Source organism: Diceros bicornis, chromosome 28 (genome assembly GCF_020826845.1).
Source record: "Diceros bicornis minor isolate mBicDic1 chromosome 28, mDicBic1.mat.cur, whole genome shotgun sequence".
NCBI classification, from domain to species: domain Eukaryota; kingdom Metazoa; phylum Chordata; class Mammalia; order Perissodactyla; family Rhinocerotidae; genus Diceros; species Diceros bicornis.
Window position 1 is genome coordinate 28,207,246 of NC_080767.1, and position 27,656 is coordinate 28,234,901.

The following is a 27,656-nucleotide window of genomic DNA, read 5'->3' on the forward strand; positions in this document are numbered from 1 at the left end:
ATTATCAAGGATTTAAGATGTTTTATATCTTAAAATATTTTTCAGAGCTTACTTGTATACACTTTTACACATTCATGGAAAGGCAACAGAAAATTATTAAATCCTTTTTTTAAAAAGTTATTTAACAAGGAAAAAAATTTGTAACTATGAGAGGTGATGAATGTTATCTAAACTTATTGTGGTAATCATTTCACAATATATACACAATTCAAATCATTATGTTGTACACCTTAAACTTATATAATGTTATATGTCGATTATATCACAATAAAACTGGAAAATTTTTTAAAATGAAAGATTTTTTAAAATAATTTTTAAAAAGTCATTGACTTTTTAAAGTACAAGGTTAAACTAAAATTGCCATATTTTCCTTAGTTATTCTTTGCCTTACCTTGCGTGATCTCCACAGTCACACAGTTAAGTAGAATTCAGATGAAATCAAAGAAAATAGATTGAAAAGTAGGCCATTAAAATTAAACAAAATTTTAATAAATTGTACTCATCACTATTTTCCAGGCAAACCATCTGAAACTGAACTAAAGGAAAATCTTTTTCTACATATGATTATTGGAATTTCTTCTACTTCTAATATTTCTTGTTGGCTATGCTTTGTGGCAGAATCAAGAATGATATTTTGATTCTTCAAATTATACTGTTATCTTTATGCAAGATTTTAAGTTATCACGTGTGGCCAGTGACATATGCACAAAATGCATATCAGAATCATTTAGTCAAATGTTTTCGTTTTACAAATTAGCTCTTGGACGATAAATAATGACCCGTAGCTGCTACACAGTGAGTTAGTGGTAAAGCTGGGACTAGTGGTGTCCAAACTAGTATTACTGTCACTGCTCGCTCTGCTGTTTCGAGCCGAATTGCAAGAGTTTATACTTCATCTTTTCTACACTAAACCAAGCTCGGAAGTACTTCTTCCCATGGTAGCACAAACTCTGCCGGGCACCCTCCTACTGCACTGCACATGGAGTAGGACTTTTTACATGTACCTGGATGTCTCAAGAGTTGAGGGTGGTGAGAACTATTACTCCGCACTTGCTGTGCCAGGTTGCAACACTGAGAGAAAGCTCTGACACAATTCCCGCCAATGGTAATCCGCGCAGCTCTCTCCTCACAGCTCTCCTGCTGTCGATAGGCTCCATCGTAACAGCACTTCCGGATCAGGGGGTGTTTGAACTTGGAGGCTGAGATGATAATACAACTACTCTTAGCCAAGTAGAGATTCAAAATCTTGAGGCTGGACTTAGAGGCTGTGGTCCAGCTTCCTCCCTGGTGCCCCCTGCCTGCACCCGGTCTAGTACCAGTGGTCGACCAGCCTTGCTGGAACAGCTCCAGAATGGGAAATTCCTTCCTCACCAGGCAGCCTGCTCCATTTCAGGCAGCTCTAATTGCTAGAAAATTCTTCCTGACATCTTCTAAACTGAAATCTAACTCCTATTACTTGTATCCTTATTGGTACTCATGGAGTTAATCCTCTTGTGAAGGAAAAAAATCACATAATTACAAGTTCCTTGAATATTTGAAGACAGTCATCATGACCACCTAAGTCTTACCCTTTCTCTGGTAAACATCCCTGAGACTTTTTTATTTAGACCATGTTTTCATGGGATATGATTGGTTTCAAAACCCTCATATAGTCACTTTCCACTGGACACTCACTTGGCCAAGACAGACAAGCTGCAACTAGTGTGAAGCCTGCGTGGGTGTCTAGAAGATAAAGAGCTGGGGCCTGCCCAGTGGCCAAGCAGTTAAGTGCACAGTGCTCTGCTGCAGCGCACCGAGGTTTGCAGGTTCTCAAGTTCGGATCCTGGGCGCGAACCGACACACTGCTTGCCAAGCCATGCTGTGGCAGCGTCCCATATAAAGTAGAGGAAGATGGGCACGGATGTTAGCCCAGGGCCGATCTTCCTCAGCAAAAAGAAGAGGATTTGCATCGGATGTTAGCTCAGGGGCTAATCTTCCACACAAAAATAAAAAAATAAAAAAAGAAAATTTAAAAAAGAAAAAAGAGGAGGATTGGCATCGGATGTTAGCTCAGGGCTGATCTTCCTCATCAAAAAAAAAAAAAGATCAAGAGCTTTCATTTAGGTTGTCCTCCTGTTTTCTCAAAAACCACTGAATGGGACTTTAGAATTGATCATGTCCTTCTCTGGCATTTAGAGATAAGGAAATGGCAATGCAAAGAACGAAAGAGATTTGTCCAAGTGGCCACAGCTGCTAAAGGGCAAAGCCAGGGCTGGAGCCAAGAGGCAGCATTATGAGGTGAAAGGCCACTGGACCACAGAATGGAAGCTCTGACGCCTGTGGCAGCCCCACCTTGCCCAGTCATTTGGACTTGATAAGATAGTTCAGTTTTCAGAAACTCACTTTGCCATCATTAAATGATTGTAATTTCTGTCTAGCCTAGGTCAGAGTATGGCTTTGGTAAGCGGGCTTTAAAAAGAATAAAGCATTACAAGTTACTGTTTATTGAGTTCCTCCTGAGCTAAGTGCTTCACCTGCGTGATCTCATTTAATTCTACTAACTCCGCAAGGCAGAAATTGTCTCCATGTTGCAGAGGAAGAGACTGACGCTCCGGGAGATTAAGTAACTTGGCTAAGGTCACATAGCTATAAATAGTAAGCCAAGACTCAAGCCCAGTCTCTGATTCTAAAAACATTGTTCTCTATGTGATGCCTTCTAAACATGCTATTTTGGCAAGTACTTAATGAAATGGGAAAACTTGACTAATGTCATCATCATTATTATTAAGAAACGGTATCTGTAACTCCTCCAATAACTAAAATTATTGATGGTGCACTTGAAATCTAAGTGGTATATAAAAATTGCTTCTTTCAGACCCATCTTCCAAATAATCTGGATAGGTCCTGAATATCAATACACCAAAGAAAAGAAGTAGCACTCAGTAGAACATAGTGGTCACCAAGCGCAGTGGGCTCTGCTATCAATCTGCCCTGGGTTTGAATTCTGCCTGTGCTACTCACTACCCCTTGATGTTGGGCATGTTAATTAGGATTAATTTCTCTGTGCCTTGATGCTTTCATCAAGTACCTTCTGTGTGTGATTGGTATGAATGTTCAATGAGAAAATCTGATTATGAGGCTTCCACAATGCCTGGCACATAGTTAGTGCTTAATTAGCATTAGCTATTATTATTTCATCCTCAAGTTCATCAGACCTAGCTTTTGTGAGAATTTAATGGAAGCCATACATCTAACTGCTGTACTAGCTACTCTGACAGAGAGTAAAATCTATGGGATAATTAAAAACTGGCTCTAGTATAACTATAGAGAATGAATATGCTGGTGACCTATTTCCTTTAGATTACGACTATGCTAAATAAATGTGGGTTAATTTACCCAGTTTGCTTTACCCCTATGGAAAAGAAAAGCTGAAATTGCCCACAGATCTTTTTCACTTGCTCTACATCAGTTATCTAGAATGAGAAAATGTAGCAGATCCTGGGTTATTCTACCATAACTTCTGAAAACAACATGAAACTTTGGAGCACCTAGATTTTCTATTTCCTCTTTCAAGTTTCTTCTTGATCTGAGAATTTTCTTAAACGATCCATCTGTTAAAAAAAAAAAAGGAGAATATCCCTCAGAATAAATGCTTTCATCAAATTATCTAAATTATCAATTCACAGAATTGGACTGAGCACATTTTATCAAAGATCATGTTCTATTTCCCACAACAATTCTGATCTATATATACTCTTCATACAGGCATGTACATGAGTAGAGTGAGCATGTGTCTTGGTAGCAGTATTATTACTTGCTCTTTGCAAGAGTATTACCTCAAGAAGCTCAAATATGATAAGATAAAGTGCACACATTTTTAAGGTGGTTTGTTCATCTCTTTAAAACATATTTAGTGAGTGCCTCCTCTCTCCCAGACAGGGAACAGAAAGGTCAGTAAAATCCTGTCGCTAGACTCAAGGGATATCTCAAAAATCTAAAGACATGGAATAGGGGTTCATTCCATTGATGTTATAATGCCATACCAAGTACAAGGGAACAGTTAGGGGCTGAACTGTGTCCCTACACAAATTCATATGTTGAAGTCCTAACCCCAGGACCTCAGATTGTGACTGTATTTGGAGATAGGGTTTTTAAAGAGGTAATTAAAGGTAAATTAGGTCATTGGGTGGGTCCTAATCCAATATGACTGATGTCCTTATAAGAAGACATTAGAACACAAACACACACAGAGGAAAGACTGTGAAGACGCAGGGGAAAAAGTGGCCATCTGTAAGCCAAGGAGACAGGCCTTATGAAAAAACCAACCCTACTGACACCTTGATCTTGGACTTCTAGCCTCCCAAACTGAGAAAACAAATTTTTGTTGTTTGAGCTACTCAGTCTATGGTACTTTGTTATGGCAGCCCTAGCAAACTAATATAAGAGGAGAGGTCAGTTCTCCAAGGCCAGCTTGGGAGTTGGGGTTCAGGGAGAAGGTGAAGCTTGAGCTTTTATGGCAAATTAGAGGAGGAAGGCACTATAGGCAAAGAGGTGATAGTAGAAGGGCCTCTCTCAGGTGCTACAAGGAGACAAGTGAGGTTTGAACACAGGGCCTTTAAAGGAGGAAAGAAGGAACACAAGAAAGGAGAAGATCTTGGAGCAGTTTAATCCCACCTAAGATAGACTCTATCCTGTAGAGGTAATTGGAAGCTAGGGAAGGGTTTTATGCAGAGCGCTGACTAGCTTATCAGAATTGTGTTGTAGGAGTGAAGGGGTGGAAAAAGATATTCCATGCAAATGGAACCAAAAGAGAACAGGAGCGCCTATACTGATATCAGACAAAATATATTTTAAGTCAAAATTGTCACAAGAGACAAAGAAAGACATTGTATAATGATAAAATGGTCAATTCACCAGGAACATATAACAATTGTAAATATACATGCACCTAACATCAGAGCACCTAAATATATAAAGCAAACAGCAATACAATACAGCAATACAATAATAGTAGGAGACTTCAATATCACACTTTCAGTAATGGATAGAACATCCAGACAGAAAATCAATAAGGAAACAGAGCAGTTGAACAACACTATAGCCCGAATGGACCTATCAGCCATATACAGAAATTCCACCCAATAGCAGCAGCATACACATTCTTCTCAAAGGCACACAGGGTAGATCACATATTAGGTCACAAAATAAGTCTTAACAAATTTAAGAAGATTAAAATCATACCAATTGTCTTTTCTGACCATAATGGAATGAAACTAGAAATCAATGGCAGAAGGAAAACTGGAAAATTCACAAATATGTGGAAATTAAACAACAAACTCTTGAAGGACAATTGGGTCAAAGGAGAAATCAAAAAGGAAATTAGAAAATATCTCAAGATAAATGAAAATACAACATACCAAAACTTATGGTATGCAGCGAAAGCAGTACTAAGACAGAAGTTCATAGCAATAAATGCCTAATTAAAGAAGAAGAAAGATCTTAAATAAATAACCTAACTTTACACCTCAAGGAACTAGAAAAAGAAGAACAAACTAAGCCCAAAATTAACTGAAGGAAAGAAACAGCAAAGATTAGAGCAGAAATAAATGAAATAGAAAAAAAAAAACAATAAAACTAAGAGTTGGTTTTTGAAAAGATAAACAAAATTGACAAACCTTTAGCTAGACTAACTAAGAATAAAAGAGAGAAGATTCAAATAAATAAAATCAGAAACGAAAGAGAAGACATTACAACAGATGCCACAGAAATAAAAGGGATCATAAGCATCTACTATGAATAATCACATGCCAACAAACTGGATAACCTAGAAGAAATTAAATAGATAAATTCCTAGGAACATACAACCTACCAAGATTAAATCATAAAAAAAGTAGAGTTTGAACAGACCTATGAGTAATACAAAGTTTGAGTCAGTAATCAAAAACCTCTCATCAAAGAAAAGCCTAGGACCAGATGGCTTCAATGGTGAATTCTACCAAACATTTAAAGAAGAATTAATGCCAATCCTTCTCAAACTCTTCCAAAAATTGAATAGGAGGGACACTGCCAAATTCATTTTATGAGGCCAGCATTACCCTGATACCAAAGCCAGACCGAGATACCACAAGAAAATAAAACTACAGGCCAATACCCCTGACGAATATAGGTGCAAAAATCCTCAACAAAATACTAACAAATAGAATCCAACAGCACATTAAAGGATCATACACCATGACCAAGTGGAATTTATTCCTGGATGTAAGCATGGTTCAACATACGAAAATCAATTAATGTGATATGCCACATTAACAGAAGAAAGGCTAAAAAACTACACAATTGTCTCAATGGATGCAGAAAAAGCATTTGACAAAATTCAACACCCTTTCATGATAAAATCTCTCAACAAACTAGGAATAGAAGGAGAGAACCTCAACATAATAAAGGCCATATATGAAAAGCCCACAGCTAACATCATATTTAATGGTGAAAAATTGAAAGCATTTCCTCTAAGACAAGGATGCCCACTCTCACCACTTCTATTTATCATACTACTGGAAGTTCCAGTCAGAGCAGTTAGGCAAGAAAAAGAAATAAAAGGCATCTAAATCAGAAAGGAAGGAGTAAAATTTTCCCTGTTTGCAGAAAACATAATGTTATATATAGAAAAAACATAAAAACTCCATTAAAAAACTGTTAGAACTAATGAACCAATTTAGTAAAGTTGTAGGATAAAAAATCAACATACAAAAATCAATTGCATTTCTGTATGGTAACCACGAACTATCTGAAAAGGAAATTAAGAAAACAATTCCATTTACAATAGTACCTAAAAAAATACTTAAGAATAAACTTAACTAAGGAGGTGAAAGACTTGAATGCTGAAAGCTACAAACATTGATGAAAGAAATTAAAGAAGACAAAAACAAACAGAAAGACATCCTGTGTTCATGGACTGAAAGACTTAAAATTGTTAAAATGTTTGTTCTGCCCCAAATGATCTCCAGATTTGATGCAGTCTCTATCAAAATCCCAAGGGTGTTTTTTACAGAAATAGAAAAAGCAAGTCTATAATTCATATGGAACCACAAAAGACCACAAATAGTCAAATCAATCTTGAGAAGGAAGAATAAAGCTGGAAGAATCACACTTCCTGATTTCAATCTATATTACAAAGCTACAGCAGTCAAACAGTATGGTACTAACATAAAGACAGACATGTAGACCAATGGAACAGAATAGAGAGCCCAGAAATAGTCCATGAGTATATGGTCAATTCATCTTCAACAAGGGTGCTAAGAATACACAATGAGGAAAGGATAGTCTCTTTAACAAATGGTGTTGGGGAAACAGGGTATCTGCACACAAAAGAATGAAACTGAACTCTTATACCATATACAAAAAATCAACTCAAAATGGATTAAAGACTTATATGTAAGACTTGAGACTCTAAAACTCCTAGAAGAGAACGTAGGGGGAAAGCATCATGCATTGGTTTAGGCGATGATTTCATGGATATGACATCAAAAGCACAAGCAACAAAAACAAAAAATAAACAAGTGGAATTGAATCAAACTAAAAAGCACAGCAAAGGAAGCAATCAACAGAGCGAAAGGGAGAAAATATTTGCAAACCCCATATATCCGATACAAGGTTAAGCTCCAGAATACATTAAGAAACTCCTACAACTCAATAGCAAAAAAACTAATAAGCCAATTAAAAAGTGGGTTAAGGACTTGAATAGACATTTCTCCAAAGAAGACATACAAATGGCCAACAAGTATATGAAAAAATACTCAATGTCATTAATCATCAGGGAAATGCAAATCAAAACCACAATGAAATATTACCTTATACCTGTCAAAATGGCTATTATCAAAAAAAAAAACAAAAGACAAGTGTTGGCGAGGATGTGGAGAAATTTCAACCTTTGCACACTGTTGGTAAGAATGCAACATGATCCAGCTGCCATGAAAAACAGTATGTAAGTTCCTCAAAAAATTAAAAATAGAACGACCATATGATCCAGCAATTCCACTTCTGGGTATTTATCCAAAAAGAATTGAAATCAGGATCTCAAAAAGATATTAGCACTCCTGTGTTCATTGCAGCACTATTTACAATACCAAGATGTGGAAACAAACTAAATATCCATTTACAGATGAACGAATAAAGAATACAGAATAAATACAGAATAAAGAAAATGGGTATACATATACACATATATATGGTACTCCATTGTGTGTGTATATGTGTAAATGTATATATGTGTACATGTGTGTATATATATATATATATTTATATATATAGTGGAATACTATTCAGCCTTAAAAGAAAAGGAAATTCTGCAATATGCAGTAACATGGATAAACCTTGAGGATATTATGCTAAGTGAAATAAGCCAGTCACAGAAAGACAAATTCCACGATTCCATTTATATGAGATATCTAAAATAGCCAAATTCATAGAATCAAAGAGTGGAATGGTGGTTTCCAGGTGCTGGAGGAGAGGAAAATAGGGAGTTACTAATAGACAAGATAAAAGTTTCAGTTAAGCAAGATGAATAAGCTACAGAGATCTGCAGTATAACATTGTACCTATAGTCAAAATAATGTATTGTACACTTAAAAATTTGTTAATAGGGTATATCTCATGTTAACTGTTCTTACCACAATAAAATAAAAACTTTTAAAAAATTAATTTAAAAAAAATTATGCTGTGGGATCAGTGAGGATTTGGAGAGAGAATGAGTGTGGGTCCAGGAAAAGCAGTATATTTTTGTAAGAAAAATATTCACGTTTAGTTGGTTGAAAACAATTACCATCTTGTTGGGAGTCATCTGCATTTGCATTGGTGAGGAGAGTGAGTCCTGCTAAGTAGAACACTTCCGCGTTATTCCTGCCACCACCTGCTCCACAGTCCTGGTCGCTTTTATCTGAAGATCGAAGCACCTGTTCAGAATGGAAATCACCCCCCTAGAAAGCAATATTCAGTGGCTGTTATGAGGAATACCTGACTTGTGGATAATGTTAGTTGCAAGTCACTCACTTATTAAATGTTAAAGTCTAATTCTCCAGTTTTCCAAACCTTTCTTTGTTTCCCTAGTTTTCACCTCAAGAGTTTACAAACACATGCTGTTCAAAACTCACTCAAGAGCTAAGCCTTAAGCATATAACTTTAATACGGAACTTCTTAGAAAACAATTTACACTCTCCTTTCTTGAGGATTCATACATTGAATTAACTAATAAAAAATCCTTCGAGTGGGGGCTGGCCTGGTGGTGTAATGGTTAAGTGTGTGCGCTCCGTTTGGGCAGCCTGGGGTTCTCCAGTTCGGATCCTGGGTGCAGACCTACTCACTGCTCATCAAGCCATGCTGAGGTGGCATCCCACACAGAGCAACTAGAAGGATGTACAACCATGACATACAACTATCTACTGGGGCTTTGGGTAGAAAAAAGGAAAAAAGGGGGAAGATTGGCAACAGATGTTAGCTCAGGGCCAATCTTCCTCAAAACAAAAAAATCCTTTGAGTGAATGAATGAATTCTTTGAGTGAACAAATGGCTTAGTAAACAAGATGATGTCGTCAGTCACTGAGAGGAAGATAGTTTGGAACTGGTTGCATTTGAAGGTTTGTTTCTGAATGTGGATTTAATTACATTTTAGTTTATTCCCAGAGAAAACTGCAATTTAGCATTTCACTGAGGATATTCCCAAGTAAATTGTGTTCATATAATACAAAATAAATTGGAGAGTAAATTAACTGGATAACTATCCTTTATATATCTAAAAGGATAACTAAAAGGGGTAACTCAGACCAAACAAGTTCACTTGATTCTACTCTGTGCTGAGATTCCACTCAGGCCCTAAGTCACCTAATATCTCTGTGTCTTAGTTTTCCTCATGGATAACATGGGAACTCCACTAGTAAGTGCTCAAGGCATTTTAAATATCTTTATTATTGATAGGCATCTCATAGGATTGTTGTGAATATTCAATAAGATAATAGATTTAAAGGTCTTACAATAATACTCAGCATACAGTAAGTGTTGAATAAATGTTTGCTGTTGGTATTATTATCCTTAAATCTAGCTGAGAAGACAGACATTGGTATAGTCACATCTTTGTCCTTTATTCTTCTCCCATGACTAACCCACAGAACCCTTAGAGAACCATGGTGACCACTTGGCCCCGAGCCGAGCCAACCATCAGTAACCACAACATTTACCCTACTTAACTCTTTCCAAGGAATTTTTGCTTCTTTCTTGGTCGCCATATATAGCACTGCTCACTGACGATAATGCTACCCATGATTCTGACTGAGTTTCCATAGTAAGAGATACAGCTTCGCCTGGGGAATGTACATCTTTATTTGGAGACAGATGGATCTAAAATCAGTTGACAAAGAAAATATCTTAGCGTGAGATTAAACAGTCACTCAGGAGGAATTTGGGCTGGGGAGAGTATTTTGGCTCACCTGGAGCTGATTGCCACACTTTTCTTCAATATTTAGACAGACCGAGTCAGACACTAATTCTGCAGTCTGCTCTCCTGTGACGATATAATAGACCAGGAGACGGGCTGTAGGAACCATGTGCTGAGTCACAGAAAGGTTTAAAAGTTGGTAAGATGAACCTGGGAGTTTCTTCTCTGTGCCAAAGTGTACAATTTTGCCCTTAGATGAAACCTAAAAATACACAGTGACAAATACGCATTGGAATGGGCTTTAAGTTGGGCTAGTAGTTAGGCAGGTGAGAAAGAGGAAGAGAATTGATGTCCATTGAGAGTCTACTATGTGTTAGGCACATAAACAAGAACATGTTCAGTCCTCCCAATTGTATATTGTTGTTTTATTAATCCCATTCAGTAGTTATAGAAATCAAAGCTCATAGATGTAAACTGTCTCATTAGCTTAAAAGGTGCCTTTCTCAGAATCAATAAGGTTATTGCTTATTCCAACAAATGACCTAGTAAACAAGATGATGTTATCAGTCACTGAAAAGAAGATAGTTTGGAGCTGTTTACATTCAAAGGTTTGTTTCTGAACATGGATTTATCTAGGAAGTGAACCCTGATCTTGCTGACTCAAAGCCCATGACTTTTCAAATGTATCATGCTGCCGTGCTTGCTAGTTTGTATTTTAAACAGCAATGAACGATGCCTGGAATCACTGCATCCATTCTTGAGCACAGGACTTAAATTCTTCCCTTTGAAAATAAGGCATGTTCTTAAGGAATGCGGGCCAGGCCTAGCAGTCCAATGCTTGGTAATGCTCTGATTGGCCATGAAACGTTGCTGAGGTCACTGACTAGTCTGGGGACTGAATGAAGGCTCTGATCAAACCCTTGGCATCATGCCAGGGAAGGAATATCAGTCTAGGAGTCGGAAGATCTTGAACAAAATCCTAAATATACCACCAACTACTTAGGAACATGGCAGGTCACTCAACCTCTCCAATCTGTTCCATTGCCTGCCGAGCTCAAAGACGTGTTGTGAGGCTCTGTTATGAGGATGTTTGTGAATGTGCTTTATAGACTATAAAATGCTATGTGAGTTCATCTATTCATTCACTAAATATCAATTGAGTACTGTTTTGTGTCAGATGAGAAATCATTTAAAGGATTATTTGCATAAGTAAAGAAAATGTAGCAAGTAGGGGACTAGATGCAAGTAAGATCTTATTGAACTTACCAAGTAATTATAGTGTGTAATCTTGTCAACATATGGACTTTTAGGGGTAATAGTTATGCTCAGATGTTCTCCCACAAGCAAACTCTTGTAACTGTCTGTCCAGCTAAGGGAAAGGAAACTTTGGCTGCGTGATGAGTAGGTCACTGCTTGATAGTTGTTGCTGGCCTCATATTCTTCTGGAAGGTCTGGGTCATCAGTTTTGACCTAAAGAAGATAGTGTCACAAAATGTAAAACTTATGATGCCTAACTTTGCATCAGGGATTATGATGATGATAATGGTGATGTTGGTGTTGGTAACCGTTAACACTTTTCTAGCATTCACTTAGCGCCAGGTCTGGTTCTAAGTGTTTGACATGTATGTCTGTATCCATATACCTTATAAATCTTCAGGATTCACAACATCTTATGAAGAAGCAGACGGGCATTCAACTGCCTTAATATCATGGTAAGCTATGTTATTAAGTGACTACAGAAAGGCTGTTGATTAAAAAAATAATAAAATTAACTATGAAATTCTAGGTTACTGTAGAAGAGTCCAGTGAAGTCAAAAAAGAGACAGGATCCTAGATCAAGGGTTGGCCTTCTTTCTTAAATGACATACCAACTTATTGACTCATTCCCTTCTGCCATAGGCTAACAGGAACTACGAATTTGGGGAGAGGGAAAACGTGGGAGAGATGTGGCAATAATTTTTAAAAGCTAGTAGAGATGTCGGTTGTGAATGGAAATGGTGATGAATAATTTCACCACTTCTCAGGAGAGAGTCAGGGAGAAGGATTTAGGAAAGTAAACGAGATCTGTTCTTGAGGGTAAAGTGCAGGGTCATAGGGAACTCTTATAAATATACGTGCCATGCTGCACCAGTTCTCGAACAAGAGGCTGGAAACATCTATGTTTTCCTTGAAGCTGAAGAACTAGATTATTTGCTGGTGAAGGTAATTTGATAAGAAGAACAGAGGAAAAATGGTTTATGCTATTAGAGAAAAGGGAGACTATGACATTTGGCTCTTGTTTAGGTTTGGAAAGAGATATATGCATTCAGCCAATCAATATTTAGTGGTCCCTAATATGTGTCAGGAACTATGCTAGTTGCTGAGGACACAAAGGTAAACAAGATAGACACAGCTCTTGCCCTCAGGAAACCTGAAATCCATGAGACTTTCATGGGGTAAGGGATATATACCCCTATTCGCAGAGGGTAGTTAGAGAAGGCTCCTTGGAGGACATGATTTAAAAGCTCACCCCCAAATAAGTAAGAGTTAGGGAATTAAAGAACTGGGGAAGGAGAGTCTGAGGTAGAGTTAGAGTTACAAAGGCCTTGTGGCAATAGAGAGCAGGCCGTTAGGGAGCTACAAACTGCTCAGTGTAGCTGGAGCTTGAGATGAGATGGGAAGAGTGGTGAGCAATGATTTTGGAGAGGGGAACAAGGTCAATCAAGATCAGATTTGTGTCTCAGAAAGATGACTCTATCTCCTTTGCCACAATGAGGAGAGTGACTGGGAGGAGTGAATAACTGGGTGGCTGTGGGGCCATTCACTGAAACAGGGCACTGGAAGGAGGTCTATGTTTGAGGTTGGCAGGTGGTTGTTAGTTTTGGACAAAGCAATGTTTATGCTTCTTTGACAGATCCAAGAAAAAGATATGGAGAAGGCCAGATCTATAAGGATCTTGAATGTTTAGGATGAGTCTTCAGCATAAGCTATGGGAGCATGTGGAATCACAGAGGAAATATGTCAAATAAAAACGTGTCACGTAAGAAGGCAGGAGGGTCTAAATAGAACCCTGAGGGTCATCCCCATTTAGAGGGAAAGTTAGGGATTATTCGTCCAAATTGGAAGCTACAAAGAAGAAAACAAAAAAGAAAAATAAAAAGCAAAGAAATGTGGAGGCACAGAGGCTAGAATAGATTGTTTAAAGAAAAAGACAACAGTCCACCACACCAAATGTCTTAGAGAAGGCAAGGAAGACAAAGACGGAAAAATATCCAGTGATCCTAGTGAGCAGTTCACAGGTAATCTTGGTGAGAGCAGTTTCAAGGGAGTGGCAGGGGCAGAAGCCAGATCTCGGTAGTTTGAGGAGATTTGGGAGCAGAAGAAGGGAATGCAGGCTATTGTTTAATGTAGTTCACATGCGAATTGAGGGAGAGATGATGATAGCTGGAAAAAATGGACAAGAGAAGACCCTGTTTGTAGTCTTGTATTCCACTGGCAGTTCTTGCTCTAAATTTTCCAGATAGAATAGTACTATGTTTAGCGTAATAAGAAAAAATTATTTCCTAAACACAAAATTGACACTTATATCCTTCATAGAATGTTCAGTACACTAAATTGTATTTCCTGTGCCCACAAGTCAAATGTTTCAGAGAAGTTCACTAGACTTATGCATAAAATATCCTCATCTTTCCTGCATTCCGGCTACCACACAGACTGAGGCGATATTAGAAAATACAACAAATGAGAATTCTGCTCACATGAAACTCCAGCGTTGTCACATCAGAGGGAACGTTAACCACAAATGAAGCTATTCCATCATTATAATTTGTTGTACTTTTTCTTGGATCCAGATCTCTCTTCTTCTGAGTTTTATCAACTGTTTTTGCTTTCAGGGTTACTGCAATCCCTCCTACAAAGTGGGCAAAGGCGTCCTTCACCCGCACCTGTTGGACCCAATCCATTTCAAGAGTTAACACTGATTCTTCAACAAAAAGAAAACTCTAACATAATTCCCTCCTTCATTCCCAAGCACAAACTTGGTAGAATGTAATTCAGTAGTCATATGTGGTTCTCTTAAGGTTATGTTTTAACCACTCCCAGCATATATATGAATCACATTCAATTCAATGTATAGTTAACTGAATGTTTAATAAGAGCAAGGCGCTGTGCTACATGCTTGTACATAAGCCATGGGTTGGGTGACATTATCACCAGGCCTGGATCTAGACAGTGGTTTTGTATCACAGCCTTGTCCTATTCCTTACCGCTCCCCCCCCGAGTCTACTCTCCATTTAAGTGTGTACACTGAAGGTCACACAGCAGCAAAGTCTATCAGAGATCCTTTTCCTCTGTCCTTTCACAGACTAAAAATGCACCATATTAGATTTTCTAATCATCTAACCTTGACGGAATATGGAATCCCAGGCTTCAGGAAAAGAGGAGTAGCAACCAAATCCAGTGTGTAGGGAGAGAGGACATATTTGACATCCGTGACTTCAGTTTCTTGGAAGAATCTGCCTAATGGAATAAGATGCATCACTTTGAGAATCTGGCAAGTACAATGTACTACATCGATCTGCATGGGCACCCATTCTGTCCCTCTGTATTTCTTTATTTGGATAAGGACAAGCCATTCATCCATTTCTTGGTCATTTACATGCAATTATTATCCTAAGTCTGGATGATTGCTATGGTCCCCCTGGAAGAGCCTGGCCACTCCATGAACCAGGAAAGTGTGGTTTGCAGGAGGTTGGTAAGATTCCCATTCATGAGTTTCAAGTACAGTATCCTGTTCCAGACCATTTGTCAGATCATTTATTTCATTTATTTTTCTTCAAATAACCAAGCAGAGCCTCAGGCCCTCAAGGAGTCGATAATCCTGTTAGAAGAGACACTCACATGGGAAATAGCTTGTTCTCATTTTTGAGGCAATATTCAAACAAATACCAGCCAGTGTGGTAGATGATATGTGTTATATATTTAATAAAATTTAATAATAATAATAAGCAAACACCAAATGACTCAGGGATGCTTTTCATAATGTGAATAACTCTACCGTCTTGTTTATTGCAAGTAAAATTTTCTGGTACCAGCATTACCTGTTCTTTTTGATAACAGAGGAGGCTATCCTTTGCATGTGGGAGTCAGGGGGGCTCACCACTACAGAAAGATGTCTTTCATGAGCATTTCCCCTGCATGGAGCTGGTGGACAATATTTTGGCAGAGCGTATCTGGCAACTGGACTTGCCCAACAGTGCACCAATAATAAGTTGCAGATTTCTATCCAAACTTTGGAAAAAGAAAGGGCTGTGAGAAATGAATTTAAAGATTAGTTTAGGAACTCACCTGTGCTTTCTTGTACTTTCACAAAAATATTAAGGTACTTGTTATTCAAATCTTTTAGACTTTCATATGACAGATTTTTAATTGCTTTTGAAGTATTAAAATTGATTTGTGCAACTCCATCGATCAGCTGTGTTTTAAAAGCGGGACAAAAAGGTAGAAGCTATAGTATTAGAGAAGAACTCACTGAGAGGGAATAACAAGTTCTGCTTTCATCAACCTGCAAAATCTTCACTTGACAATGACATTGTGCTTACAGCTAGTGGTAACACAAAGCATAAGCTTGAGTCTGTGAGATATACTCTGATTAATATTTAGGTCATTTCTTTTAAGCCTGAAGCCTCAGGCCATATTACAGGATCATGGAAAAAGAACGTTGGTTGGAACTGAAAATCTCTGACTCAAAATCATGTTTCACCCTGTTCAGAATCTGAGGCTATAATTCGGGTACCACTATCTATCTGATGAAACCTTATCTCATGTCCCGGATACCATGTCCATAAATAGACAAAATTGTCTCTGGAAGCAGGTTTTTGCACACTCAAGCCTCCAAATGGAAGACAAATATCACTGTAACTTATTTGCTTCCATCAGTGGAACTTCCTGAAACCCAAAGTGTTATTGCTTTTATTTTGTTTAGTTTAGTTCTATGAACTTTTGGGAGTGAAAGCCCATTTTTAAACTCTATACTCTGGTGAATTGCCCCCAATTCTCCATTTCTGTGAAGGTAGCTTGATCTCTTCTTACCTTTGTCTTTTGTGTTGCTTCAGGCATCATTTCTTTTCCACCATCATCTAAATCTTCTCTTATCCCAAAAAAGACAGAAACTTCAGCCTCAGTTACATTCTTATTATAAGAATATCTGTCAAAAGAGAATATAATTAACCCCTTTTTTGATAAAGCAATTATGGTAATGAGATATAGATAAAATATAACCATGTGAAATTTGCTTTTTACTCTTGAAACAGTGTTCACATCCAGTATTGCATTTTATTCTTACACTCTGCAGAGGCAGAAGTAAGGTAGGTATTTTTATTCCTGTTGACAAATGAGGAAATTGAATCTCAGAGGGATGAAAAAGAACTTGCTCAACTTCCCACAGTTTTTAAGTTCATAGCAAGTTAGTGGAGAAGTGAGCTTAGGACCGTGGTCTCCATAAGATGGCATACATTTTCCACAACGGTAGCATGGTGTGGCAACAATAGGAACCCACACCCCAGTGCTCCTTATAGCAAAAGGGGCAACATCACATCCATCCCACATGTACTGAAGGCAAGTTATTTTCAGCTTAGCCCCATATTTGCCTTTTGAATCAAAGAAAAATATGAACTTTCCGTGTTTAAATATAAATCGGGCAAGCCAGTGTTCCCATTAGCTCATCTGCCAAGTGTGTTTCTGGGCCTGTTCAATCAATTCTACAACCACTTTTGATAATTAAGTTGTATGATCGATTAATATTAACTAGGTCACAAATAAGAAGAAGTGAATGTTTTCATATCATATTTCTAATACCTAAGCTGTTGTAGTCATCTGAATGGTCACCATGATATTCAATCTTCAGGATTCTTTGCTTACAAGATTGTAAAACAATTGCAAGACTGGAATCAGCAAATACACTCCAGGAAATTTCCTTGAACTCAATTCCCACAACTATGGCAGATATTATTAATCACAGTAGTTTTTACATTGAACCTCAGAGTCTTTCTCAACATAGGACCCCAGGCAAGCACTACCAATCAGCCACTTTTTTTTTTTAATTTTAATAATATATTTTATTTAACCCAAAATATTATTATCACTTCAACATGTAATCAATATAAAAAACTATTAATGAGATATTTTGCTTTCTATTTTTTATACTAAGGCTAATGAGATTTTTTTATTCTATTTTTTTCATGTGTGTGTGCTAAGTAAGTACTACACTTACAGCACATTTCAATTCAGACTATAGCTACCTTTTAATTGCTCGGTAGCCACATGTGGCTAGTGGCTCCCCTATAGGAGAGTGCAGCCGTAGTATCTCACATTCTCTCTCACTTCTAGACCTTCATGCCTGCTGTTCCTTCTTCTTATAATGCTCTTTTCCTTCTCTTCCCTCATCTGATGAACCACTATTCGTCATTCAAGTCTCAGTTTAGAATTCGCTTCCTCTAGGCATCCTTCCCTGAGCCCTCTAGACTGGACAAGATGCTTCTACTCTGAGCTCCCAGAGAATCCTGTTCTTCTCCCATCATAACACATTATTGTACTTTATTGTAATTGATTTTATTTATTTATTATTTTTTTGTTTATTGCAGTAACATTGGTTTATAACATTGTATAAATTTCAGGTGTACGTCATTATACTTCTATTTCTGCATGCATTACATCATGTTCACCACCCAAATACTAATTACAATCCATCACCACACACATATGACTAATTATCCCTTTTGCCCTCCTCCCTACCCCCTTCCTCTCTGGTAACCACCAATCCAATCCCTGTCTCTATGTGTTTGTTTGTTGTTGTTATTATCTACTACTTAATGAGTGAGATCATACTGTATTTGACCTTCTTCCTCTGACTTATTTCACTTTGCCTAATACCCTCAATGTCCACCCATGTTGTCACAAATGGCTGGATTTCATCGTTTCTTATGGCTCAATCAGCCATTTTGACTCCCAAAATGAAAACTGTTTGCTATTCAGGGGCTAGATGAATCTGAAAATAATAATTTTCTTACCCAGCTTTTATGGTAATCTTGAAGTCCTCAAAGTTTTTATGGCTAATGAAGTAATTTTCTGGTTCTATTAAGATAAAGAAGTGTGGTTTCACCAAATATAAACCTAAGCAAAAAAATTATACAGTTTAAACTGTATTTCAAGCAAGAAACTTTTTGGTACAATAAGATAGATCAGCATCAGTAACATAGATATCCTTCCCCCTTGTCACACAATCATCAGTACCCCTGGGAAGCCTCTTTATCCTCCAATCAGGGATCACTCTCATTCTCCTGCTCCAGCAGTGATGTCATTAGAGCATGTGTGTTACCGCCAAAGCGTGAGCTCCATGAGGACAAATCCTGATCTTGTTTGCCTGTGTAAAAATTTCCCCCCAGTGCCTCTTATATTGTAAGTGTTTGATAAATTTTTATTAAATTGGAAATTTCTTGCTTTTTTAGCATCTTGTGTTTAGCAATTGTCTTCCATACAGTGTCCAAAATATGAGCATAAATTTCAAACTCTCGTGCAGAAAACACATCTTCTAGTTATTACCTACAGAAAATAACTTTCTTACAAAAATGAGAATTAGAACAGACATTCCATGTCTTTGAAGCTATAATTCACAAATAATACTTTTTGGCTGCTTACAGGACTATGTCTTTTCCTTACATCCATTGAAGAAGTGATGCTAGGTTTCACAATCCTATTGACCACGCACTGTCCTACAGGCTACTGAACCCAATAGGAAAAGGCTGCCCTTCAGAGAAAAGGAGACTTGGCTCCAGGGTGACGAGGGCAGGTGGTGAGGGGCCGGGTGTAGAAGGGCAAAGCAAGGGTCTCATTGTTCTTGCTGCTTCTCTCTGTGTCAGAGAAAAATGCCCTCCAGTGTACTGGTGAAAAGCCAGAGCAAGGACTTTGTAACTAGGAACAGAGTCCAAGAGTGTTAATAAGCAACTCCAAAGCTGAGTTTAATTGCTTCAGAGGGTATTCTGTTGCTGTGGCTTTAGTATGTTAAATGTTTCCAATTTTTACTCTTGCTTGCCTTTCTTTCCTAATTATAAATACCTCTCTGTCTCCTCATCAACCTGGTGGGGAGAAAACATTGTTTAAATAGCTTGGTAATAAATTTATATAAGAGCATACAAATTAGTCTAGTAAGCCTCTATGAGAAATGAACAGAAGGAACTCTTTATAAGTCAATTAATAGTACAATTAATATGAATATTTCCAAAATAAATATACTATATTTTTTCCCAAACGTAATTTTCCAAACATATTATCAATTTTTAGGGCTGATGGAAGGGAGCACTGGCTTGGGGTTCAGAGGGAGCATTCTTGTTCTCCGCGTGGACAAAGCGGTTGTGAGAACTTAGACCAATCTCCCCATTTCTCTGGGTCTGACTCTCCTCACCTGGAGGGCATTGAACTAGATGATTCCTAAGAGAGTCAGAGAAACATGGGTCTTGCAAGGATGTTATCTAATCCCACCCTCTTATAGGATTTGACACCCTGCAGAACTATGATGAGGAAACAAGGCCCAGAAAGTTCAGTGACTGAACTGAGGTGAGCCAGACCAAGAGCCCCAGGTCCTTGGCCTTCTGTTTCCCAGTCCACCTCTGTCCACCACTCCTCACTGCCTCTTCCTTAATGAGTTTTTAATCTACAAAATTGTTGAGAATAATTTTTTAAAATGCACATAGGAAATCTCAGTAATTTGTGAGAAATTACCATGGTTTTTAATCTCAAAATATGTAGTTCCTGTTGTTGTGAAGTCCTCTTTGTATTTAGCTTTAATTGTCCATAAACCATGTCTGTGAAAGCAACACATTTAAAATTTTAGGTATCACCAAATAATATATCTTTAGTTCACCCAATGATTGTAGCTAGTATTTAAATGAGCACTTAGTACAGGCCAAGCACTGCTCTAAGAGCTTTACTTGTGTTAACTCATTCAATCCTCATGAAAATTCTATGGAATAGGTTATGTTATTATTTCCCTTTTATCATCAGAAAAATGAGGCCCAGAGAGGTGAAGTAACTTGCCCAGGAACACACAGCTAGTAGGTGGTAGAGCTGGGATTCAAACTTGGTCATTTGGCTCCAAAGTCCTTGACCACAACTCCATGCTTAGATGACCCTGACAGCAGCTTCAGATTTATTCACCACCTAATTAATATACCATATTTGAAAGATATTTTAAAATTATAAACCAAAACATGCATTTTAAGAAGAGTTATATGGGCCGGCCTGGTGGCATAGCGGTTAAGTGCGTGTGCTCCGCTTTGGAGGCCTGATGGTTTGCAGGTTCGGATTGTGTCTTGTGTTGGCTTGTGCCAACATACAAGACACGGCTTGTCAAGCTATGCTGTGGTGGCGTCCCATATAAGTAGAGGAAGATGGACATGGATGTTAGCCCAAGGCCAATCTTCCGTGGCAAAAAAAAAAAAAAAAGAGGAGGACTGGCATCAGATGTTAGCTCAGGGCTGATCTTCCTCCCCCTCCAAAAAAAGAAGAGTTATAAACACATTGAAATTTATTTTCATGTTACTGACTCATTCTCTAGTATATCATAGTATATATTTAGCTAGAAAATATTTTTAAAAGCAATGATTATTCAGTTGATGAACCAATCCTGAAGCTTAATCACATTAACAGATATGATATACTATATAGTATACCAGAAAATCAAGACTACTTTTCTAGGACCATTTGATCTGGTTAAACTATCAAAATGATACAAATATATAGTTTTGGAAGTTTTACAACTCAAGGCCAGTTTTAGAGGGCAGTGTGGTAGAAGGAAAGAGCAAGAATGAATCTGGTCATCAGAGAGATCTGGGTTCCCATTTCAGCTCCCCCATTTAAAGGCTGTGTGGTTGAACAAGCTTATAAATTTCTCTGAGCCTTAATTTCCTTATCTTGAAAATGGGAATGATATAGGACCTAGCAGAGTGCTTGGCACATAGCAGAGGATCCATAGATGTCATTTCCCTTACCACTTTGAAGTGTTACATTTTCAAGGCATTACACAATATAAAAGTCTCAAATTATATCTCAAAATGTCTTCCAAGTTCTGGGAATAAATGTCAGAGAAAATTCTAAAGCCTCTGGGGAATATTAAACATTGTTAGTAGACATCTTCCATTTATACATTTTTTTTCTGTCTTCTATTGTGCTCAGCCTTTTCAGAGCAGGGTCTGTTTCCCGCGGTATCCACTACCTGGACATTGCTGTGGAAGGTGCTCACTAAACTGAATAGTGCAGACTAGCTTGGTGCTTACTGCTGGCAGTATTATGTCAGGCTCCCTATGTTGATGCAGAAGAGACCAAGTAGGTGCCACCTTACCTTAGAGGAAAGACACTCACTGGGCCTGAGAAGAATAGCCAGGAGCAAACTTTCTTTACATTAGCATCTTTCATTCACACACAAACAGCTCCATCAGACTGTTCAATAACCCTAGCTACCTCCACTGTTTTTAAGAGAAACCATTTTATCAACAAATCGTTCAAAGTACTTAGCGTCAGATGGAATCTTGAAGTCAGGAAAACTGATGATTCCAGTATAATTTTTTTTTCCTACCACAGCAACTTCTGACCCTTCCGGATCCTTTGAGTGAAAAGAAAAGCAAGTTTTATTTTTTTAAACAATCTATATATACAGAAGTCACACATAAATATAATACGTGATTGGTAGTTCTTATAGAAATATTCACTAAGTTCTAAGAAACTTTGTTGAAACTAAGCAAATGTGATGTTGACTTGGCATTGAGGTGATAACTGTCAACTGATCAGGCTTGTTGACGAAGACTAATTTCCAAGGCACATTTTCAACAGGCATAAGTAGAATGGTAAATATTTAGGATATGTTAAACAAGCTCTTCTCCACCTCCCTTCTTCCTGAACAGGACTTCCAGGATAATCTTCTTAAAACACCATTTTCGTAACGTCACGTCATGCCCAAAAGACTCCCTTGGCTCCCTGTTGTCTTTCAGATCAAACCTGAACATATCAGGACATGCCATGGCAATGGTCTCTGACCTGTTCAATGACTTTTCTCCATGGGGAACTTTAACAAGGGAATGATGGGGTCTGTGGGGTCATTCACCTCTACAACAGGATCACCTGAACCTGTCCCTTCCCCCACAATTCTCCCAATGTGAAATAATACATCAAAGCTGCCACTGTTTCTCCCTGAAGTGTTTCCAAGCCAGTCTGCTACAGCCAAGTCACTGTCATGGTCATCTCCACATCTTGCTTCTTCCTGGTTCCAGACCTCTGCTCTTTCTGCACATCACCTGAGACATAGTCCAGCTTCTCTCTGTCAAACTCTCCGTGGTTTCCTTTAAGACCGAGCTCAGGATTTGCCCTCATCCTTGCATAATTGCCTCCAAAGTAATTTAGTAATCATCTCCACTTTGCCTCCCCTTCGAGCTGGTCTGCTGTTGGTCCTACATCATCCCTTACTTGGTTTATTGTGTTATGTGTACTTGTCTGGCCTCCTGAACTCAAATGCTCACAGAGGGACACACCCCACAATCTCCCAAATAAATCAAGAGAGGCTAAGCGCTGAAGCTCTGGAGACAGATAGACGTGGGTTTGAATCCTGATTCAGCTAATTATTATCAGTATGATCTCAGGGTTCCTTGATTTCTCTAACCCTCAGCCTTTTCATCTATAAAAAGAAGATATTAATTATGTTGATCCCATAAGGTTGTCATGACGATATAATGCATACCGTGCACTTCTCACAGGTACCACAATTTATACTTCTACAACTCTCATCACATCTGCCCATGTTTCACAGACAGCAAGAGGTTACAAATTAATTAACTGACCCACTTGAGAGATGGTGCTACCAAACGGTGTTCTTTAATGGGGCCATCAGAATATATTTCAACTAACATTTAATTTACACACAAAAATTGTCAATTGGAATAAAAGAAGTATAAAATTACCAGGTTGTACCCACAAATACATGCTAAATAAATTCTTGATGCTATTTAATATTGAATAAATTAATGCCACATTTGACTAATGTTATAATAATGAAAACTCTTCATTCATATAATGAAAATGCCAAGGTTAAATTTGGATTTAAATTAACGGCATACTCACTATAAAAGTTAAGGTAACTTCTCTTTGCGATGGCTTTAGGTCTTCATCCAATGTATAAATTCTAACTTTTACTGTAAGAAAAACATTGTCATTATTAGAAACTCTGTTCAACTCTAAGTGATCTGACAATATTATTAATAACCGTATAACATGAGGGCCATGAAATTAAAAATAAAATTAAGAAAGCCCAAAACATAAAATCCAAGTTTAAAGGGAAAGACGTAGTAGGATGTTGGATGTGAGCTTTATATTAAAGTGGAAAAAAAATTCTTTTCACAAAAAATTTCTTGAATGGGTTCTTTTAAATATTTCTCTTTATGCATTTAAAATATGATTCAACTCATTAAAAAGTATTTTTACTTAACTCTTTGTATTTTTAAACAACTGGTAGGTGAGAAAGACTGCAGCTCACTGGTATCTGAATTTATTATAGAGTGGAGGAGGAAAAATATAAGCAATAAGTTGTGTCAACAGAGCCCCAGGAAGCATTCTCTAAGATGCAGGCAAAGAAGATGCTGGCAAGAATCTGCGTGTCTCAAGGTATAATTAAGTACTTGAGCGTGTAGAAGGGTGAGAGCCTCACAGGCATGACCTCCTTCCTTACACAGTCATCTTCTGATGAGATGTCCAAGAAACAGTCTGAGTGTCTAAGGCCAGGTTAATGTGTACTGGCAGGGACCTTGACCTGTTGCTAAAATTATGGGTGATCTCCATCTTATCTCACCTAATTAGCATCATCACTATCACCATCATCTTCACTGGCCATTCATAAAGTGCTGTTGCATTCAGTACATCCCCATTAGCTCAACCTTCCTTCTTGCCCTTGAGACAACTTGTAAGGGAATTTACTGAAAGGAGACTGAAACCGTTTCTAAATGGAAACATAAGGAGGCAGACATTGCTAGGTGGATTTTGTAATTTAGCTCACAATTTTCAATGTTAATATGAAATTGAAATATTATTTGTAGAAGGAGATGATATTAAGAATTAAAAATGAGATTTTTCCAAGTTAAAATTCAGCCTCTGTATAAACGTTAAGTTCTATAGTACATCATTTCAAGTTTTTTTTTAAAGCCATTTTGAAAGGACATTTGGCATCATTATAAGAAAGATCTTTCCTACCTCCAAATTATACTCATAATGCTGATTCCTTGTTTTTATAATTTACAATTTAATCTTTAGTTCGTCAGCTCTTTACTTTTGTGTATGGTATAAAATTGGGAATTAACTTTATTTTTTCCCCAAAAGATAAGCCGCTTGTCCCAATACCATTAATTGATTTATCCCATTTTCCCCCAGGGATTACAATTCCCTCTTTATTATACCTGACTGATCTGAATTGTAAATAGATTTGTCTGTCTGAATGAAGAGAAATCCATTGTCATAGCGTAGTGGAATTTTTGTTGCTTTTGAAAAATAAGCCGATACAACTTCTAAATATACATGTGAAACTACATTTGGTCCTCTAGATAAATCTTTTGGTTGCAGCTGTTAAAAAAAAAAAAAGAGTTAATGGAGGAATATTATATAGTAATCTTAAGATAATAAAAGCATTTGTCTTTTAGGTATTTATGAAAATAATTCGAATAATTGTTTATATGCAACATACATAAACATTTTGTAAAATAAAACAGTAAATATATTTTTCTCCAGGAACACCTCTGTATTTTGGTTTCTTATCAAATTTAGTTTGAAACAATTACTTTAAAAAAATTGATCCAGATTTAATGACAATCACTGAAAAAAATTCAATTTTCAATAAACAACTAAAAGTCATTAAGAGGAGATGAAAAGCTCAAAAGCTTATCAGCAACAGAGGGGTGGGAGAAGGGGGCCATCCATATGTCAGGTAGAGAGTGGACTAAGTGACATCACGTGGTAGTATACATGAACAAAATATCTCTTATATTTGTATTATATTTGGACTTATACTGAAAGTTGAAACCTTTCTTTTGCTGATGCTTTTCATGTCTTTCGGTCATTATGTAATTGGTATACAGTCTTCTTCAAATATATTGCATATGGTCAACATATTTTATAGTAATAAGGTTGTGGACACATCTCTAATTTTCCTTGAACATTGTTCACAAATTTATTTGGAAGAAAATTTGTTTGTTTCAAGTCTAAAGAGAAAGTGCAAAAAGCGTACGATATATATTTTAGGGAAAAAATGAATTTTTTCTAGAAAAACATATGTGTATAAAGTTTAGGAAAACAAATGTTCAAAATATTCTCCATTCACTTCTCTGAATTTTTTAGATCAACAGAGTCAAAACTATATTTATGTCTCTCTCTCCCCATACATATTTTTCCTTCTAATACATAAAATTTAAGTATCAAAATTATTTCTTTCTAGTATTCATCATGTAATTTTGAAACAGGTACATGTGTTGGTTCACTTAGTTCTCAACTCATGTCACCAAATCTTTTCACCTTAATAACCTTTATCTGCTTTCACATTTCCTTACATTGCCTCCAAATCAGAATTAGATTGTTTATTTAACATTTCCCACTTACTTACATGTATAAACATATGGCATTTATCTCCTATCAACTATTGAACTCATTTAATAGTGTGATGTATTACATTTTTAGCCACATATGTAAAAAAGGATCAATGCACCATCTACGTGTAGATTTTACAAAGAAACATTTGGCATATAAAAGAAACTACGAGAAGAATACATACAGTTAAGTTTGCAGAGCTTTGGAATTTATTTTCTGGAGATAAATTAACTTGGCCAAAAGAATATGTAAAACTTCTGTCAGGATAACTTTTAATGGCAATGGTCACAGCAAATGATTCTGTGTATCCATGGACTTGAATAACTACATTTTCAGAGGTTCCAACATAGAATACTTGAGGTGCTGAGACAACATACCTGTTGAAACAGTGAAATTATAGAATCAATCTGTTAATAAAATATAATTTTTAAAATGTTTTTCACTTACGAGAATCAATTCAAATTAGCAATGTTTCTTATGCTTAACAACATATTTTTTATTTCTCTAAATTTTATTATCTGTGATAAAGCCAGGAGAGCTTCCAGAAAGCATTTTAAGAACGAGATTTCAAGGAGGCAGATGGAAGTGATTTTGATCAGTTGCAGCCAGGGGAATGTTTAATAGAGTCCTCTATAAGAAGTGCAAATAGGGATCATGCTTCTGTGTTTTGAAGAATCCATTTTTAATCAAAATACCAATCAGTAAATTACTCTTCCCCGGGGCAGGAGGAACAGCCTGGGAAAAATACAGAGTATTAGAATGCAAGTCATGCATAGCCCACAAAATACTCATATTAAAAAACAGAGTAATGGCATTGGACGATAGAGAAAAGAGGAAATTCACTTGGAGTTTTCAGAAGTAGAAAGTTAATTTCATGTGGCATTAATTGAATTCTGCTTTCTATAAAACTACAACTAAAATACACTGAAAATGGGATCTTTCACTTACATTTGCTCCTGTCCCCAACTTCTTCCCAAGTAGAAAAAAATACAGACTATACTTAAAATGTCCATGGCTGGGGTAGCCTTAAACCATTGACACAACCTTTCTTGAAACTGCCCTCCTTTTTGTGAACTCAGCTTGAAGAATTTGTTTAAATTAGTCTTCAGGTTAATTATTAATGTTAGACAGTGGGGTCACTGAGAAGGAAACCTAAGAATTTAAATGATAACCTTTTAATGTCCACAGGTAATTTTGGAATTTGAAGTGGAAAAACTTGATTTTGATGAGTAAAGTAGAAAAGGCACCCAAATGGGAATCTCTAGGAAAATTTTTTTTTCAAAGCTGGACTTGGACACAAAATACTTGGAGGCTGCTCTGGTCTTGCACATCTTCTGGCTATAGTAGATGCAGTTGACGCCTGACCAGATCCCCTCTACTTGGCCTGGCATACCCATCCTACAGATGCTGTGAGTGTTGACTTTTGAAGTTTCCTAATTGCTCCCTTCTCCAAGTAATTCGCCTCAGCCACGGGAGACAGCTTGCACAGAAATGTCTAGGAAGTTACATTCTCTCCCCGGGATTGGTTCACAGTCAATAATTGACTGCTCTGGGGGCACAACAGACTAGCTCCCTTGCCTCAAGGTGGAACAAACTTGTGGTACAATTC

The 27,656-nt window shown here is 37.2% G+C and overlaps 1 protein-coding gene across 1 annotated transcript; it reads right to left on the reverse strand.

Moving 5' to 3' along the window:
* Positions 1-906: 906 nt before the first annotated feature.
* LOC131393811 (complement C5-like) lies at positions 907-27,444 on the reverse strand. The gene is made up of 17 exons (XM_058524832.1): positions 27,353-27,444; positions 26,232-26,424; positions 24,868-25,030; positions 23,543-23,613; positions 21,943-22,034; positions 20,156-20,238; positions 18,448-18,550; positions 16,472-16,586; positions 15,728-15,854; positions 14,784-14,899; positions 14,140-14,325; positions 11,669-11,872; positions 10,455-10,664; positions 10,216-10,365; positions 8,798-8,951; positions 3,528-3,590; positions 907-1,199 (listed from the first exon to the last, which is right to left on the reverse strand). The coding sequence occupies exons 1-17, from the start codon at positions 27,442-27,444 to the stop codon at positions 907-909; spliced, it is 2,415 nt and encodes an 804-aa protein (XP_058380815.1).
* Between the last annotated feature and the right edge of the window lie 212 nt (positions 27,445-27,656).

What these genes read in the sequence shown, in the direction of transcription:
- LOC131393811 (XM_058524832.1), bottom strand. Translation starts at nt 27,444, where the DNA reads ATGGGTATGCCAGGCCAAGTAGAGGGGATCTGGTCAGGCGTCAACTGC. An exon ending in TTACAATTCAGATCAGTCAG is followed by an intron (nt 23,614 to 24,867) that starts GTATAATAAAGA and finishes TTTTTCTTACAG; the next exon opens with TAAAAGTTAGAATTTATACA. An exon ending in AAGCAACACAAAAGACAAAG is followed by an intron (nt 15,855 to 16,471) that starts GTAAGAAGAGAT and finishes TTTAAAACACAG; the next exon opens with CTGATCGATGGAGTTGCACA.